The sequence below is a fragment of the Stenella coeruleoalba genome, assembly GCF_951394435.1.
Source record: "Stenella coeruleoalba genome assembly, chromosome: 19".
NCBI lineage: Eukaryota > Metazoa > Chordata > Mammalia > Artiodactyla > Delphinidae > Stenella > Stenella coeruleoalba.
Genome location: NC_137165.1, coordinates 36705985 through 36720644, shown reverse-complemented (window position 1 = coordinate 36720644; position 14660 = coordinate 36705985). Strand labels below are relative to the sequence as shown.

At 59.6% G+C, this 14660-nt stretch overlaps 1 protein-coding gene across 30 annotated transcripts in view; it reads left to right on the top strand.

Moving 5' to 3' along the window:
- The window catches only part of CACNA1G (calcium voltage-gated channel subunit alpha1 G), a 62277-nt gene that overhangs the window by 37850 nt on the left and 9767 nt on the right, over positions 1 to 14660 (top strand). For 8 of the 30 annotated variants that reach the window (XM_079904754.1, XM_079904749.1, XM_079904769.1 and 5 more), the window contains 10 exons: positions 208 to 331; positions 2171 to 2239; positions 2375 to 2559; positions 3378 to 3504; positions 4944 to 5069; positions 5629 to 5718; positions 6516 to 6708; positions 8521 to 8574; positions 13636 to 13787; positions 14547 to 14656. In XM_079904754.1, coding sequence (XP_079760880.1) covers positions 208 to 331; positions 2171 to 2239; positions 2375 to 2559; positions 3378 to 3504; positions 4944 to 5069; positions 5629 to 5718; positions 6516 to 6708; positions 8521 to 8574; positions 13636 to 13787; positions 14547 to 14656 — 1230 coding nt within the window. Of the gene's footprint in view, positions 1 to 207; positions 332 to 2170; positions 2240 to 2374; positions 2560 to 3377; positions 3505 to 4943; positions 5070 to 5628; positions 5719 to 6515; positions 6730 to 8520; positions 8575 to 13635; positions 13788 to 14546; positions 14657 to 14660 lie in introns of all 30 variants that reach the window. The other 22 variants (XM_079904765.1, XM_079904751.1, XM_079904770.1 and 19 more) reach the window with 9 other exon arrangements.

Genomic DNA, 14660 nt, shown 5'->3' with positions numbered 1-14660 from the left:
CCCTGACCTGCACCCCACCCTCTCCTTCTTGTGGGAAATTCTCCTGCAGCTCCGTCCCAGGGATGCTAGAAGTGTCCCCTGACGTGGGGGAGGATGAGAGCGGGGCCTGGGGATGGGAGGGCCCAGGATGGGTAGGGGCAGTGCCCCTTACTGCTGTCCCCCCCTCCTGCTCCCCCTGACTCAGCCTTTGCCTCTGTCCCGGAGCAGGTTCCGCCTGCTGTGTCACCGAATCATCACCCACAAGATGTTCGACCATGTGGTCCTCGTCATCATCTTCCTCAACTGCATCACCATCGCCATGGAGCGCCCCAAGATCGACCCCCACAGTGCTGTGAGTCACTGGGGCTGACACAGCGGCTTCTGAGCGTCTGCGTGGCGCCCAGCCCTCCCGGATTAGCGGGTTAGCACGCGCGCAGCGAGCCAGGCGGGCAGGGAGGCCCGGAGAGACACAGAGGCAGGGAGCCAGGAATCTCTCTGACTCTGACCCGTGCAACTGATGCCCCAGGATGCCTCCTGTGCCCCCCGCCGGCCTCCGTTTCCCTTCTGTGACAGCAGCCAGCTGGGGGAGTGGGCCTTTCTCCTCGCCTGGGGAAAAGTGAGCTTCGTGGCACCCAGCTGTTTGCAGATGGCCTGCTCTCATGCGCCGGGGGCTTGTGAGGCCTGTATGTGAGTCAGTGAGTGTCATGGTGAGGCCAACAGTGAGACTGGCCCTGGCCGGGCTGAGTGGCAGAGGGTCTCCAGGACCTGGTGACTGACGGGGAGGCATCCTGCCCAACCTGCCCCATTGGCGGTGCCACGTCGGGGAGGGAAGCTGCCCTTTGCTCCTCAGGGTACTGCCAGGTCACAGGCAAGTAGGGTTTCAGGGGCATTTGGAGGACCGCTGGTCACTTCTGCTTGGCTGTGAACCTGCCAGTCCTCCTCGGAAGGAGAGGAGAGGCCATGGGCCGGCGCGTCTGGACATACTCCCCTGGGCCTGACCTCTTCAGGATGGGCCCAGCCGGTCCTGGGAGCTGTCTCTCCCCAGCCTGGCATCGCAGCCTGTCGCCCCACAGCGATCCAGGTCCTAGAAGGGTGGGGGGCTCTGCTGCCCCTCCTGGCATCTTTCACCACTAGCTTGGAGGTGGTCTCCGCCCCTCCTTGCTGCCTCGCATACCATTATTCAGTTTTCGACATTTCTGGGGCTTCTGTTTTCCATTAGGGTGGGCTCCAGCCAGGCCAGTGTGGGGGGCGGGTGGTGGTGGTGGTGAAGGGAGCCTGGGGAGTGGAGGGCCAGCCTGGGAATAGGTGAGAGAGCACAGCACCGGGGACCCCCACCTCTGGAGCAAACGTGGCTGGTCACACTGGCCCCCTCGTCTGCCTCCTGCCCAGGGCCCTGCCTCAGAGCTCACTGTGGCCACGTCTCTCCCCCACCTTCCCACTCAGCCCCTCCATCTCTAGCTCTGTCACGTGCGTGCTTCTCCCTCTCCCCTTTCGCTGCTTCTCACTCCCTCTGACACTCACACTTTGCCTGCCGCCGCCTCTCCAGCTCTCTACACCCCTCTCTTGGCCACCCAACGATGGAATCAGCCCACAGATATCAGGGGATTGGGTCGCCTTCTTTCCTGCCCTGCTTCACCCTATGCCTGGCATAAATATGGTGCCTGGGGACGCACAGCCTGTACTCAGGCCCCCAGCTTGCCCTGCGGCTCCATTTCTGGGGCACAGCAGGAAAGCGAGTGCGTGGAGCAGAGGAGAGTAGGATGGGGCGTCAAGAGATCAAGCTAAATCCTGCTCCAGTTTTAAGAAAGGAATTGATGAATAGGGCCTGCGATACGGGGCTCAGATGACAGCACTGCGGTGGGAAGCACTTTCCCCTCAAGGCCGCTCCGGGAGGTAGTGGGGGGGGCAGTTCTGTTCAGGGGCAAGAGTGGGACTGTGGCCAGAGCTGCAAGTGAGTCGGGGCTTGACGCCTTCTCCGTGTGTGTGTGTGTGTGTGTGTGTGTGTGTGTGTGTGTGTGTGTGTCTGAGTGGCGGGGGGGAGAGCAGGAAGGAGATTGTCTGCTTTGCTGGGGAGAGTGGGGGGGTTCGTTCTGAGTCAGACATTGGAGGCAGCTCCTGGCTTCCGTGTGCAGAGCAGACATGGCCCGAGGAGGGGGTCCCAGTGGCGACACCTGCCCGCTCTCTCTTACAGGAACGCATCTTCCTGACCCTCTCCAATTACATCTTCACCGCAGTCTTTCTGGCTGAGATGACAGTGAAGGTGACGTGGGGTCGGCGTTGGTTTGGAGCCATCTGGCGCTCGGTGGGGGTGGAGAGCCTGGGTCACAAATGGAGGGCAGGGCTGGGGACTGACTGCAGGGAGGCGGCGGTGCCGGTGACGCACGGGCGTCCTCAGGTGGTGGCGCTGGGCTGGTGCTTCGGGGAGCAGGCCTACCTGCGCAGCAGCTGGAACGTTCTGGATGGCCTGTTGGTGCTCATCTCCATCATCGACATCCTGGTGTCCATGGTCTCCGACAGCGGCACCAAGATCCTCGGCATGCTGAGGGTGCTGCGGCTGCTGCGAACCCTGCGCCCGCTCAGGTGCCCTGGGCAGGCACACCCCGACGGCCAGCGCCCCACCTGCCCCTGCTTCCTGCCTGCGACCCCACAGGGAGCCCTGTCCCCCACTCCAGACACCGCTTCTCACTGGGTTTAACTGCGGCCCCAGCAGTCTCCCTCCACGAGCACTCCCCTCAGTGACCCCCGCCACGTGACACACTCCTGCAGGGCACAGTACAAGTGGCCATAGGCAGGACCCTCACATCCTTCAGCTGCAGCTCTCCCTCGGGTGGTACCCTCAGGGGTGACACTTGGCCTTCCCCGTGAAGTGACAGACTTTGTTTCCTGCTTTCCCCCTCTTTCCCCCCCCAATCCCAGGGACTACCCGCCAGGTCCAGGTAACACTTGTAGCAGGGGATCTCACCAATAAGGCAGTCACCCCGACCCCCGCCCAGAGTCGGGAATTTCCGTGGGTGGGAACGTGAACGGGGTGGATACTGACTGACCAGCGAGGGTTTTCCTGGCTGTGATGACCCACCTCCCCACCCCTTCCGTCCCTGCCTGCCCTCTACGTGCTCCGCACAAGTTTATCTCCCCATCCCCACAACACACTGCATCCCTGGGTTGAATCAGCACCCCAGCCCCATCAGGTAATCCTTTGACATCCTGGCAGTGGAGGTGGAGGTCTGGGGGTGGGTGGGGGGTGTCTGCACTGTAAGCCCAGAGTGTCAACCTCTTCCCTCCACTAGAGCCCAGGATGGGGACAAGTGAGCCAAGATGGGAGGGAGTGGCAAGCAGGGCAAGGGGCAAGGGAGCGTCTGAGCCGGGAACCCCTCTTACCCCCCTCCCTCCCTCCCCAGGGTAATCAGTCGGGCACAGGGGCTGAAGCTGGTGGTGGAAACGCTGATGTCCTCGCTGAAGCCCATTGGCAACATTGTGGTCATCTGTTGCGCCTTCTTCATCATTTTTGGCATCCTGGGGGTGCAGGTTTGTGGGGGTCTGGGGCCAGCTGTCAGCAGAAACCTGAGGAGTAGCCTTCCTCTTGGCCCCGGGGTGCTGCGGCTCCAGGTGCCGCCGCCACCTTTATCCCAGAGAAGAATAAATAGGGATGCTTCCCTCCTAGCCCGAGGCCTCAGGCCCCTTTGCCTCCTGGGCATTCTGGAGAAAACTGGGAACCTGGAAGAGGCCACAAAGGGGACAGGGCCTCGGGCTCTGGCCAGCGCCCACGCAGGCTGCCGCTCTGCCCTCTCACGCGCCACTCCAAGCGCAGACGCTGGCCTTGGCCCACAGTCTGCTCAGGGATCCCCTCCCTTCCTTCCCTGCTGGAGCGGGTGGGCTGCAGGCCAGGCCCGGGGATCCAGGGCCCAGGCAGCTGGGCCAGGTTAGCAGGGAGCTGGCAGGCAGGCGGGTGCAGACCCCAGACGAGGCAGGAAGTGGGGGCTGCTGGGGAAACTTGGCCTCTGTCCCAGGGAGGGAACTTGGCTTTGGAGGAAAAAGAAAGGGAGCTGCCTGCAGGATTCAGCCGGCGCCTCCGGGAGCCAGGGGAGCCCCTCCGTCCTGCTCTTCCGGAGCACCCGCCTCGCCCCAGGCTCCAGATGTTTCAGCTGCAGCGTAGATGGCTGCTGTCGGGCCAGAGGGAGCTCCTGGGTGGCCACCCCCACCCCATCCCTTCCTTTGGCTCCTTGGGGTATCCACTCTGCCCTGGGGACGGGGTATTCTTGTGTTTCCTCGAATCCTCCGGCTCTAGAGACCAGTCTGGTGTACGTTTGCCAGGGCTGCGTGGTGCCCCTTCCCCTTCCCTTACTTTTGGCCTACTTAGGCCCCCTGGTCCTCCTGTCCCTCAAATCCCTTCCCCGCAGTCATAGCCTTGTCTGTTCTGGAGTGAGGGTGAGCTTTCCAGTCGGAAAGACCTGAGCTCGGGCCCCCTTTCCACCACCTACTGGTTGTATGGCCTTAATGAGTGAATTTACTTCTCTGAGCCTCAGTTTTCCTCATCTGTTAAGTGGGGTCCATTAATCCAGATCCCTCGGCCCTCCCCTAGAGTGCCTGCCTCACTGGGCGGGGGGTGGTCCTGAGAATTTGTACTTTGGAGTACATTCCCAGATGGTGCTCATGAGGCTGGTCCAGGGGCCCCACCTGGAGAATCGCGGGCCTCCCCCTTTGTAGAAAGTGAATGACCGTTCCCCTCCTTCCACGCTTTCCCAGTGCCCTCCCCAAGGACCTTTCCTTCCTCTCCAGGGCCTCTGCTCCAAGGAGCCCCGAGAAAGGGGTGCCTGCAGGGGAGGCTCCTGTCAGGGCTTCTCTGACCTGACCGAGCTCCTGGCCCTCACCCAGGGCGTGCCCAGAGCTCTTAAGCCCCAGGGCTGGTCTGGGCTTGCTGTGCTCACAGCTCACTTCTCTCTGTCTCCGGGTATGTGTGTGTTCAGCTCTTCAAAGGGAAGTTCTTCGTGTGCCAGGGCGAGGACACCAGGAACATCACTAACAAGTCAGACTGTGCTGAGGCCAGTTACCGGTGGGTCCGGCACAAGTACAACTTTGACAACCTCGGCCAGGTGAGCCCCAGGCTGGTGGAGGTGGGAGTGGTGGCAGGAGTCTGGGGAGGACACAATTCCATGCTTAGTGATGCATGCAGGGCACTGGCCCACCTCTGTCTCATCAGCTAGTGAATGGGTCCTAATGGGATCCCCTTGGAGGGGAGCAGTGAGGATACAGTGCGATGAGGTGTGTATTTGTTTAGCATGGTACAAGGTGCAGGCATATTGTCAAGATGATTCTATTTCTCACTCCACATTCACAGAAACAGAAATGTAGAAAATGAAACAGCTCGCTCAGCGTTGCTGGTTTATTTCCCCGCCCCACCCTGGTTTTGGTTTCCGGATTTCCAGGACTCTGGGGTCCCTTGCTCTACCTGGCTGAGGTCGTCTCCCACGGCTCTTCCGGCTTCAGAGCAGCCAGGGAGACTTGGGAAAGAGAGCGCTCCCGGGGCCTGGAGCGCGACTCCGAAGGCCTAGGGTCCCCCGAGCTACTGCCAGGAGGTGCTTTGGGTGGAAGTGGTGGGTGGCTTGGTCATGCATCCTAGGTTTCAAGTGGTCCTTTCCTCCCCCCCCGCAGGCCCTAATGTCCCTGTTCGTGCTGGCGTCTAAGGACGGCTGGGTGGATATCATGTACGATGGGCTGGACGCTGTCGGTGTGGACCAGCAGGTAGGGCTGAGGTGGGCAGGATCCATCTTTGCGCTCAGGTCACTCACCGTGGGCCAACTCCAGGTGTGATGGGCGTAGGCTTGGACAGAAAGACAGCAAGGCAGGTTGGCAAAACGCCATCCAGGAGGCATCACCTCTGACAGCAGAGGCTGTTAACTGGTGGCCTGCGGGCAAATCCGGTCATGCTTCATTGGCTTGCAACAGATTTAAAACTTTTTGAATTAGTGGGAAGCGGTTAGAAATGGACAAATTTGGGCTTCCCTGGTGGCGCAGTAGTTGAGAGTCCGCCTGCCGATGCAGGGGACACGGGTTCGTGCCCTGGTCCGGGAGGATCCCACATGCCGCGGAGCGGCTGGGCCCGTGAGCCATGGCCGCTGAGCCTACGCGTCGGAGCCTGTGCTCCGCAGCGGGAGAGGCCACAGCAGTGAGAGGCCCGCGTAATGCAAAAAAAAAAAAAAAAAATTGACAAATTTTACATGAAAATCTGGATTTGGGCCTGCTCAGGAGAAGTCCAAAGATCTGGAAACACTGGGCTTGAATTCCTGAAGGGCAGGAGTCAGCTGAATCAAAGAAGCAGCTGCCCCTTTTGGATAGAACATCCACTCTCTATATTTAGCCACAGTCCCCACCTTTCCCTACTGCCTAACACCAAACCCACATCATTCCTTTACATCACCTGCTGGGTCTGCGTAACTGAGTGCGCAGGCCCTGTGTTAAGGAACGCAGGCTGTAGGGCAGCACCTGTGACAGTTACCTTGCGCTAATGTCTCCACTTTGTCCTTCCTGCTCCCCACCAGCCCATCATGAACCACAACCCCTGGATGCTGCTGTACTTCATCTCGTTCCTGCTCATCGTGGCCTTCTTTGTCCTGAACATGTTCGTGGGCGTGGTGGTGGAGAACTTCCACAAGTGTCGGCAGCACCAGGAGGAGGAGGAGGCCCGGCGGCGGGAGGAGAAGCGTCTACGGAGATTGGAGAAAAAGAGAAGGAGTAAGGAGAAGCAGATGGCTGGTCGGTAGTCTTTCCACATCTCTCTGAGTCGTACTTGACCTTGGCCTTGCGACTGTAGGGGGCTAGGGGCTAGGGGCTGGGGCTGGGGCAGGGAGAAGATGCTCCCACCCCATCCCCTCCCCCTTCCCCTCGAGAGCATGTCAGCCTCTAGAGCCTGCATGAAGCAGACCAGTTCAGCCCTGTGAGGGCAGGGGAGCTACCCCGCTGCGGGGCTCCCGGTCTCAGCATTGTGCTCCCCAGATGATGCCAGGTGGGAGCTGATGCACAGTCCCTCCCAGCTCGACTCTGAGAGGAGCCTCATGGGATGAAAATCCTGCCGCCTTGCCCCGTGCCAGTGCCCATTGACCCCGGGCTTGGCCCAAGTGCCAGCCTTGCCTGCCCCAGCGCTGGCGAGCAAGCATCTTCATCCTGTGGCGACCCAGTGTCTGTAGCTGCTGGGCAAGGCCTCAGCAGAACCTACAGATGGACCGTGGCGTGAGCAAACCCCAGACCCCTCCTTCCTCCCTATCTCCAGAAAAACTCCCTGGCTTCCCGACTGTCCTTTTTTTTTTGCCAAGCGGTACAAAAATACTCCCTCAGCTCAGGGAAGGTCTGAGGTCACAGGAACTCTAAGGTCATGACGCTCTGGACTTAGACCCTTCAGCCCCTCACCTTGGATCTCCAATATCTCTTGCCATTGGCCGGGTGAGGCCCCCACCCCCTCCCTCCTCACACTCTCATGCCAGTGGGCGGGCCGAGGCTAAGCGAAAGACACCCAGATTCCAGGGAGGACGCGAGGGGTGACAGGCGTGCGGGTCCTGTTGTCTCCCCGTGTGTCTGCAGATGTGTCTGCACTTGGCTCCCCTCCCCGTCTGCAGGACTCCTGCCTCTCTGTCTGGTACTCGACAATCTGTGGGACTCTCTCTCAGTCACTGCCCACGTCTCTCTAAGTGTCTTTATGTGTGGGTTTCTCAAGGCCTTTGTGTGTCTGCCTCTGTTTGGTCTGTGGGTTTCCCCTCCTCTCTCTACCCTTTCACAACCGTCTTTCTTATGCCGATAAGATCCCTGAGGTGCTCTGAGTTTTCCCTTTGGTTTGTTGAAATGTGAGTACTACCAAGAGGGTCGGGGGCTGCGGTGCCCCCCTCAGCCCCTGGCTCTATCTCCTGCCACCTGTGAAGGCACCTGGAGCGAGGGGAGGGCTGTAGGGGGGTGTGGGGGAGGTTGGGTGGGACGGAGCCCACGCTCCCTGTGAGAAGCGGGGCTGCTCCAGTGGGCGGGGCGGGGACACTGGCCTCTGGGCAGCAGATCTGGGCTAGGGGCCCCATCGTGGCTCCCTGTGGACCGCTGAGGCTGAGCAGGCGCACTGCCCCCGGCAGCCATGCTCCCACGCCGGCCCTCCTGGCAGTCTGCCCTCTCAGCAGGACAACTGCAGATGGAACTCTTTCGGCAGGAGGCACCCGTGGCCCTGCCTGACCAGCTGGCTCCCCTTCCGGGGTCTGCAGCCTTCTCAGGTGCTGCTGAGGCCGCAGCACGGGTAGGAGTGGACATCTGTTCTGAGGACAGGCTTCCTCCCCTCCCCATGCCTCCGACTCCCTGCCCCTGTGACCCTGATGAGCTGGCCGAACTGCTCAGCTTCCTCGAGTGCCCTGTGCCCGAGTCTGGGGCTGGCGCTCAGGACGAGCCGCCCTTGCTCAGCACGCCCTATTCACAGGAAGAGTGAGGGTCAGAGCCCAGGGGGAGCAAGCTGCTGAGGGGGCCCTGCCCAGCCCACCTGGTCCGGCCAGTGACCGATGTCGTGTTTCGTTCTTTTAGATCTAATGCTGGACGATGTAATTGCTTCCGGCAGCTCAGCCAGCGCGGCGCCAGGTACTGCGTCTGGGGTTGTGGGTTCCAGGGTGTGGCCCGGGCAGTCAGGCCCGCCTCATGCGTGCCGGCATCCTCTTTGCTCCCTCTCCATGGCTCACTGATTCTGTCCTCTCAGGGTGAGGGCTAAGGGTCCCTGGGGTGCCGGGCTCCATGGCATCCCGTAGGCCTGTGCTAGCTGGACAGGAGGTGAGGGCCTTAGCACACCCCTCCATCCAGCTTCTCTTGGTGGACGCTCCTTGTCTGGCCAGGCTTCCGAGGCCCGAGCTCCCAGCCCCCTGCCACCTCCTCCCAGGTCACACTGTTCGATTATCAGAGCGGCAATCTCTCCTGCCTCCTTATGTCTGAAGGGGATACTTTGATCCGAGCAAACAGGATAAGAGGAGCAGAGAAGGAGCGGATTTGTTTTAAAAATGTAACGATGAATAATTGAACAGACTCATTAATGGTCAAGTAATTGCAGTGGCCACGTCATCGCTACGAACAGCAGGAATTAGGAGTCAAAGGCCCGAGTTAGCCACATGCTTCTCCCCCAAAAGCCAAAGATTTGGGCGTGAGTTGGGTCATTCTCTTTGAGAGCCGTGTCCCTGGGAAGGCCTTCCTGGTTCTGCCTGTCCTCCCCTGGTCCTTTGGCCCCTGCTCTCCCAACACAGCCCCCAGACAGAGGTTCAGAGGTTTTGAGAATCTGTGACAGAGTTGTGGCGCCTCGTTACACCCTCTGATGTCTCCACCCAGCGGTTCCCAACCTGTTCATCCCCGTGGGCCCCCCTTGTCATCTCCCCCAACAGACCCCACATTTTAAAAGACTGTCATTGAAGTTGAGAGCACTTCAATTATGACTTTGTTTCACCGTTTTTATTAATCAACGGCACATCTAATTGCTAATCAGAGCTTCTGAGCTGCTGAAGCTTTCGCACTGAACGATAGCAAAGAAAGACCATTTTGCCATTAAATTAGCTTGTGGGGTCTTAGCACAGGCATCTGATTTCTTATAAGCCTTTAGAAATATTGAGAAGAACCTAAGGACCCCCACGTGGCTGCCTCCTCAGGCGGCTGAGGGACTGGGACTCCAGGCTGGGAACCATGGGCTGTACCTTTCTCCACTTTTCTGCATTCTCCCAGGAGCCTGACTCCAGCAGACGCTGCCCTGTGGTGCTGGGCTGCCTGATCAAAGTGGACCCCCTGAGCTGCCATTTGAGAGGTCACCCCTGAGGCCCCGGGTGGGTCGATATCTCCTGTCCCCGCGGTGCTGAGCTATGATGTTTGGCATTGAGAGACCAGCTGTGGGCTCAGGAGGCTCTAGCTGCTTTGTGTCTGGATTGCCTGGGCCCCACACCCCAGAGTCAGGCTGTACTGTGAGTGCCTGATGTGTTAGGGAATGAGAGGAGGGTGAGGGGACGTGGCCTTCAGCTTTTCCCTCACGGGTTCACCTGGTCTGTAGGCTGACGTGTCTGCACATACACACTCATGCCAGGATACCACAGGGCTGGCCCACAGAGGCTTCTCCCCCAAGAATCAACCCGTGCAGATTCCCGTGGCCCCCGAGGCCGTTCTCCTGACACACCCACTTAATGCTAAACACTCTCCTTACTCTCACACTGCACCCCCGCTTCCGGGGGTACTCTGCCATGCTCCTGTTGGCACAGGCAGGTGTGTACACTGGTTACAACAGTGTCTTACCCTTCCAGCTGGTAATGAAGACTCAGAGACCCCAAACAAGGGCTCACATCACCCCATATTCCTCTTTCCCAAACCTTGTGTTCTGTGTGGTCCACACTAGAGATTTCAGATTTCACCGTGCCTGAGAATCACCCAGAGGACATATTAAAACACAGATTCCCCACTGAGCCCCACCTTAGAGATTCTCACAGAGTGGTCCAGGGTAGGACCCGAGCATCTGCATCTCCAATCAGCTCGCAGCGGGTGGCGATGATAGTGCCTCCGTCTACCCAACGGTGTGATGGGGATGACATCACACCCTCCAGTCCGGGGCTGCTGGAACCAAACACGTGCACCATGCCCCCCTGCCAGCACCACTCCCACCCTGTGCTGCCCCCAGCAGAGGCGGAGCAGACATATCCCAGGGAAAGGCAGAAGGGAAGAGTCTTTGATTATCAGGAAAATGGTCCTGACCAGACACCTGGGTCCAGCCCAGCTTCCAGGTGGAAGGAGAGACCGGGGCTGCCGCGCAAGCAAGGCAGCCTCAAGCGATCACTCAGCCTCCAGCACCAGCTCTGCTCCCCTCGGCCTCCTGGGGCACCTACCTCCACTCACCCTCTCTCCTTCCGTCAGGACCCACTGATCGGGCCGGGCCTGGCTATAGCAGCTGAAGGTGGCCTCTGTCATGGGGGCCTGTGTCCCTGGGAGTGACCCCTGCCTTCCTCCTAGCCCCACCACACTCCTTTGCAAACCCTCCGCCCTGGCTGTGCCTCGCGCTCCCGGGGACCCCTACTAACTCACTGTGCCTGTGGTTCTCACTCACAGCCTTGCACCCCCTACTGCACCTCTCCTCTGCTCCCGCCCCTGACTGGGGGCTGGGCAGTCCTAGGGGTGCCCTTCTCCCCGCTGTCTGACTCTGGTATTTTCTCCACCTAAGGCGGCTCATACTGGTAGGAGGCAGGGAGATGGGGCCAGGGCTGCCGACGTGCCAGTGACCACTGGTCAAGGCCCCTCCTGGGCTACAGCTGGAGCTGTCAGAGCAGCACACCCACCCAAGGCTCCTCCCAGGGGTTCTCAGTTTCTTCTCTGAGCCCAGGTGCTTGCCTGTAGAACCGAGGTCCGGGAGCAAAAGGGGCGTGGCATCGTTCAGAGCCCAGCAACAAGAGCCTTTGGGCAAACTCTTCGAGGGCACCCTCCGGGCCAAAGCCCCAAGGCTTTGTGTCTAAACCCTCCTGGCAGCTGGTGAGGGACTGGGGCTGGGAGTTCAGGTTCCGGCTCGTTGCTGCCTCCCAATGTGTAGATAGCCCACTTTTTGACGGGCCTCCTTCTCTCCCGCTGTAAAGCAAAGGGTTTGGCGGAGGAGACGCTTATCAGGTCGGCCCTGGTACTCTTTGGACCTGTGCTCTAATGGGGGGATTTCTGGCAGCCTGGGCACCTGCTGGTCTGGGGCCCAGGCCGAGGGTAGAAGGGCTCTGGACAGACCTCAAGGGCCTGGGACCGGTCGCTGTGAACAGATGCCCTGCTTCAGTCGTCCTGCCCCCACCTTCCCTCTGGGCCTCCACCCGTTCCTCAGACTCCTAGAGCAAGGCCAGGAGGTGGTGAGAGCAGCTCCATCTGGCCTGGGGCTGCCAACACAGTCAGACTGGGGTGACAGGGGAGGGGGGGACTCTCCCGACCTCTCCTCTGCATTGTCTCAGCTAATAACGGGGCCAATAATGAGCCACTCTTTCTAACCTAATTGTGTTCAAACATTTCAGTTAATTCTCCATCCCTAGTTTAGCATAATGGGATCGGGTGCTTCCGGCACTTACGGAGGTCAATGCAGAGAGAGAGTTCCAGCTGCTTAGGCAACGCTGGGCGCCTAGCGCCCTCTGGTTCTGTGGGTACCGAAGGAAGGAAGGAAGAGGCTGGCTCGCCCAGTCACCCTCCACGATAGCATCGCTGTGTGGATGACCTGTGGCCTCCTGCTGTCCCCTGACCCCAGCCGCTCCACCCCCATTCCCCTGGGGGCCGGGAGGGCTGCCTGAGCAAACAAAGCCACGGTTGACTGGCCCATCTCTGGAAACAGAAATATGGCCCAACGCGCCGTACGGTGCACCAGAACACTTGGGGCTCTCTGCCTCTCGGTTATCCACACCTCAAGGCCGATGCTGGTGCGTGGCATCTGGTGAGGCTGGACGGGCAGCTCTTGGGTACTCTTCTGCCTTTGGCCTTTGGTGGGGGCCCACCCAGGCCGCTCCCCGCCTCAGTTTACCTCTCTGTTAATAGTCCTGCATGGGAAAGGACAGTTATAACCAAGCTGGCCTGAGCCCAAAGCTTCCTGCCGCCCCTGGCACAGTCCTCAGAGGCTGCAGCCCTGGCTCGCTGGCTTCTGCCCTAGACCTCCTGAGGGGGAAGGGCTGTCTGGGACCTGAGGCTGCCCCAAGCCTCCCCACGGGGCGCCTCTTCTTTCTTTGTGGCTGCCTGGGGACCCAATCTGTCAGCTGCCTCTGATGACATGTATCCCCAACTTGGCATGGCCTTTCCTCACACGTGGAGGAAGGGCCCCCTGTAATCTCCCGCCCCCAGATTCATTCTGCCTGCTTTAGTAGGTCAACCTTCTGGCACCATGATTTTTATAACTAAGTGGTTCACTAATTACGAGAGAAATACGATGCCTCTGACAGATCTCAGACAGTGCTTCCAGCCCAGCCTGCAGGGGAAGCTGCCCCGGCCCCCAGGAGCAGGCTGGGTACAGCCTCATTAGAAACTGGGTGAGCCCTTCAGGTGCGCCAGGGCAGAGCCCTGTGGCCGCCCCTCCTCCCTCCCCCACGTGAGGGTTCAGGAGGCCCAGACCCTGCCCCCGCCCCCGGAGGCCCTCTCAGTGGGTTGGGGCAGCCAGCCAACAGGATGTCCAATTTCCAATCTCCGGTTTTATCTCCAAATCCCAGCTCTGTGTAACCTCCTCTGCTCCCCTCAAGAGGCTGAGCTTGGTGGGGGAGCGAGAGCCTTCCCCTCTGCATTGACGGAGCTTCCCCTGAGTCCAATAAGACCGGTCGTTTTTCATCTACTGATCTGGCCTTGCTGCAGAACATCGAGTTGAGGGTGTTCCGAGGGGCTGCTGGATTTGGGAGGCTGCCTCGGGAAGGGGGCTCACCTGGTGTCTAATGTGGGTGGGGAGCTCTGCATGTCCTGACCCCTTCTTTGCCCAACTGCAGCCAGTAGAGCAAATGCTTGGAGGGGTGACCCTGAGAGAGCTGGCCCTGCCCCCAAAGGGCAGTGCGTGGAGGACGAGGATGCTGATGACGCTGGAATGTTTCTGGCATTGGAGGCTGGTGGCTGTGAGGGACTGTGGGTGGAGGGGACGCAGGGGGCAGGGCCCGATGGCTGCTCTGTTCCCCCCTCCCTGCCCCGCTGCCCCACCAGAGGCCCAGTGCAAACCCTACTACTCGGACTACTCCCGCTTCCGGCTCCTCGTTCACCACCTGTGTACCAGCCACTACCTGGATCTCTTCATCACGGGTGTCATTGGGCTGAACGTGGTCACTATGGCCATGGAGCACTACCAGCAGCCCCAGGTAGGAGCAAGTGACTGGCCATCTGGACCCCACCTCCAGCCATGGGCCTGCCAGGTGAATGTAACCCAGCCTGAGCCAGAGCGCCTCCGGCGAGTGCTGGGTGCCCTAGAGGGGGTCCTCTTGTACCCCTTGCAGTGACCCTCTGAAGATCGGTCTCATCTTGGTTTTACAGATGAGGACACTGAGGCTCAGAGAGGTTAGTTGACTTGATCAAGGTCACACAGCTAGGAAGTAGAGGACCTGGTTTCTTCACCCAGCAGATATTTATTGAGTATCTTAAACGCACTGGACCTTTGAGGGTAAAGAAGGCGGACCAGTGCCTGCCCTTCTGGAGTTGAAATTCTCGTGAACATCCAGCTCCAAACCTCCCCTGTGATCTTGCCACCTCTCAAATAAGCCTCCGTCAGCTGCCTTCCACGTCTCAGTTTTCCCATCTGTAAAATAGGGACATTGAATTGATAATGCAAAAGGCCCCTTCCAGTTCTAGCATTCTGTGCCTTCCAGCACATTCTCATGTGATCTCCTCACTGACCCTCAAGGAGAGAGATCCTTCAACATGAAGTTTGGATCATGCATGTGAATGAGAACCCTACTCTACCCTAGAGTGGTGACCAATGGTCAGCCATCATGGTGGGAAGAGATGAAAGGCCCCCTTAGACTCACCTTGTCTCCCAGATCTGGGAAGAATGATAGAGGAGTCAGGGCAGGCATCGTCCCTGGGCCTTAAGAGACCCTGCATCTTGCCTCCATCCCTGCCAGATCCTGGACGAGGCTCTGAAGATCTGCAACTACATCTTCACTGTCATCTTCGTCTTGGAGTCAGTTTTCAAACTGGTGGCCTTTGGCTTTCGACGGTTCTTCCAGGACAGGTAA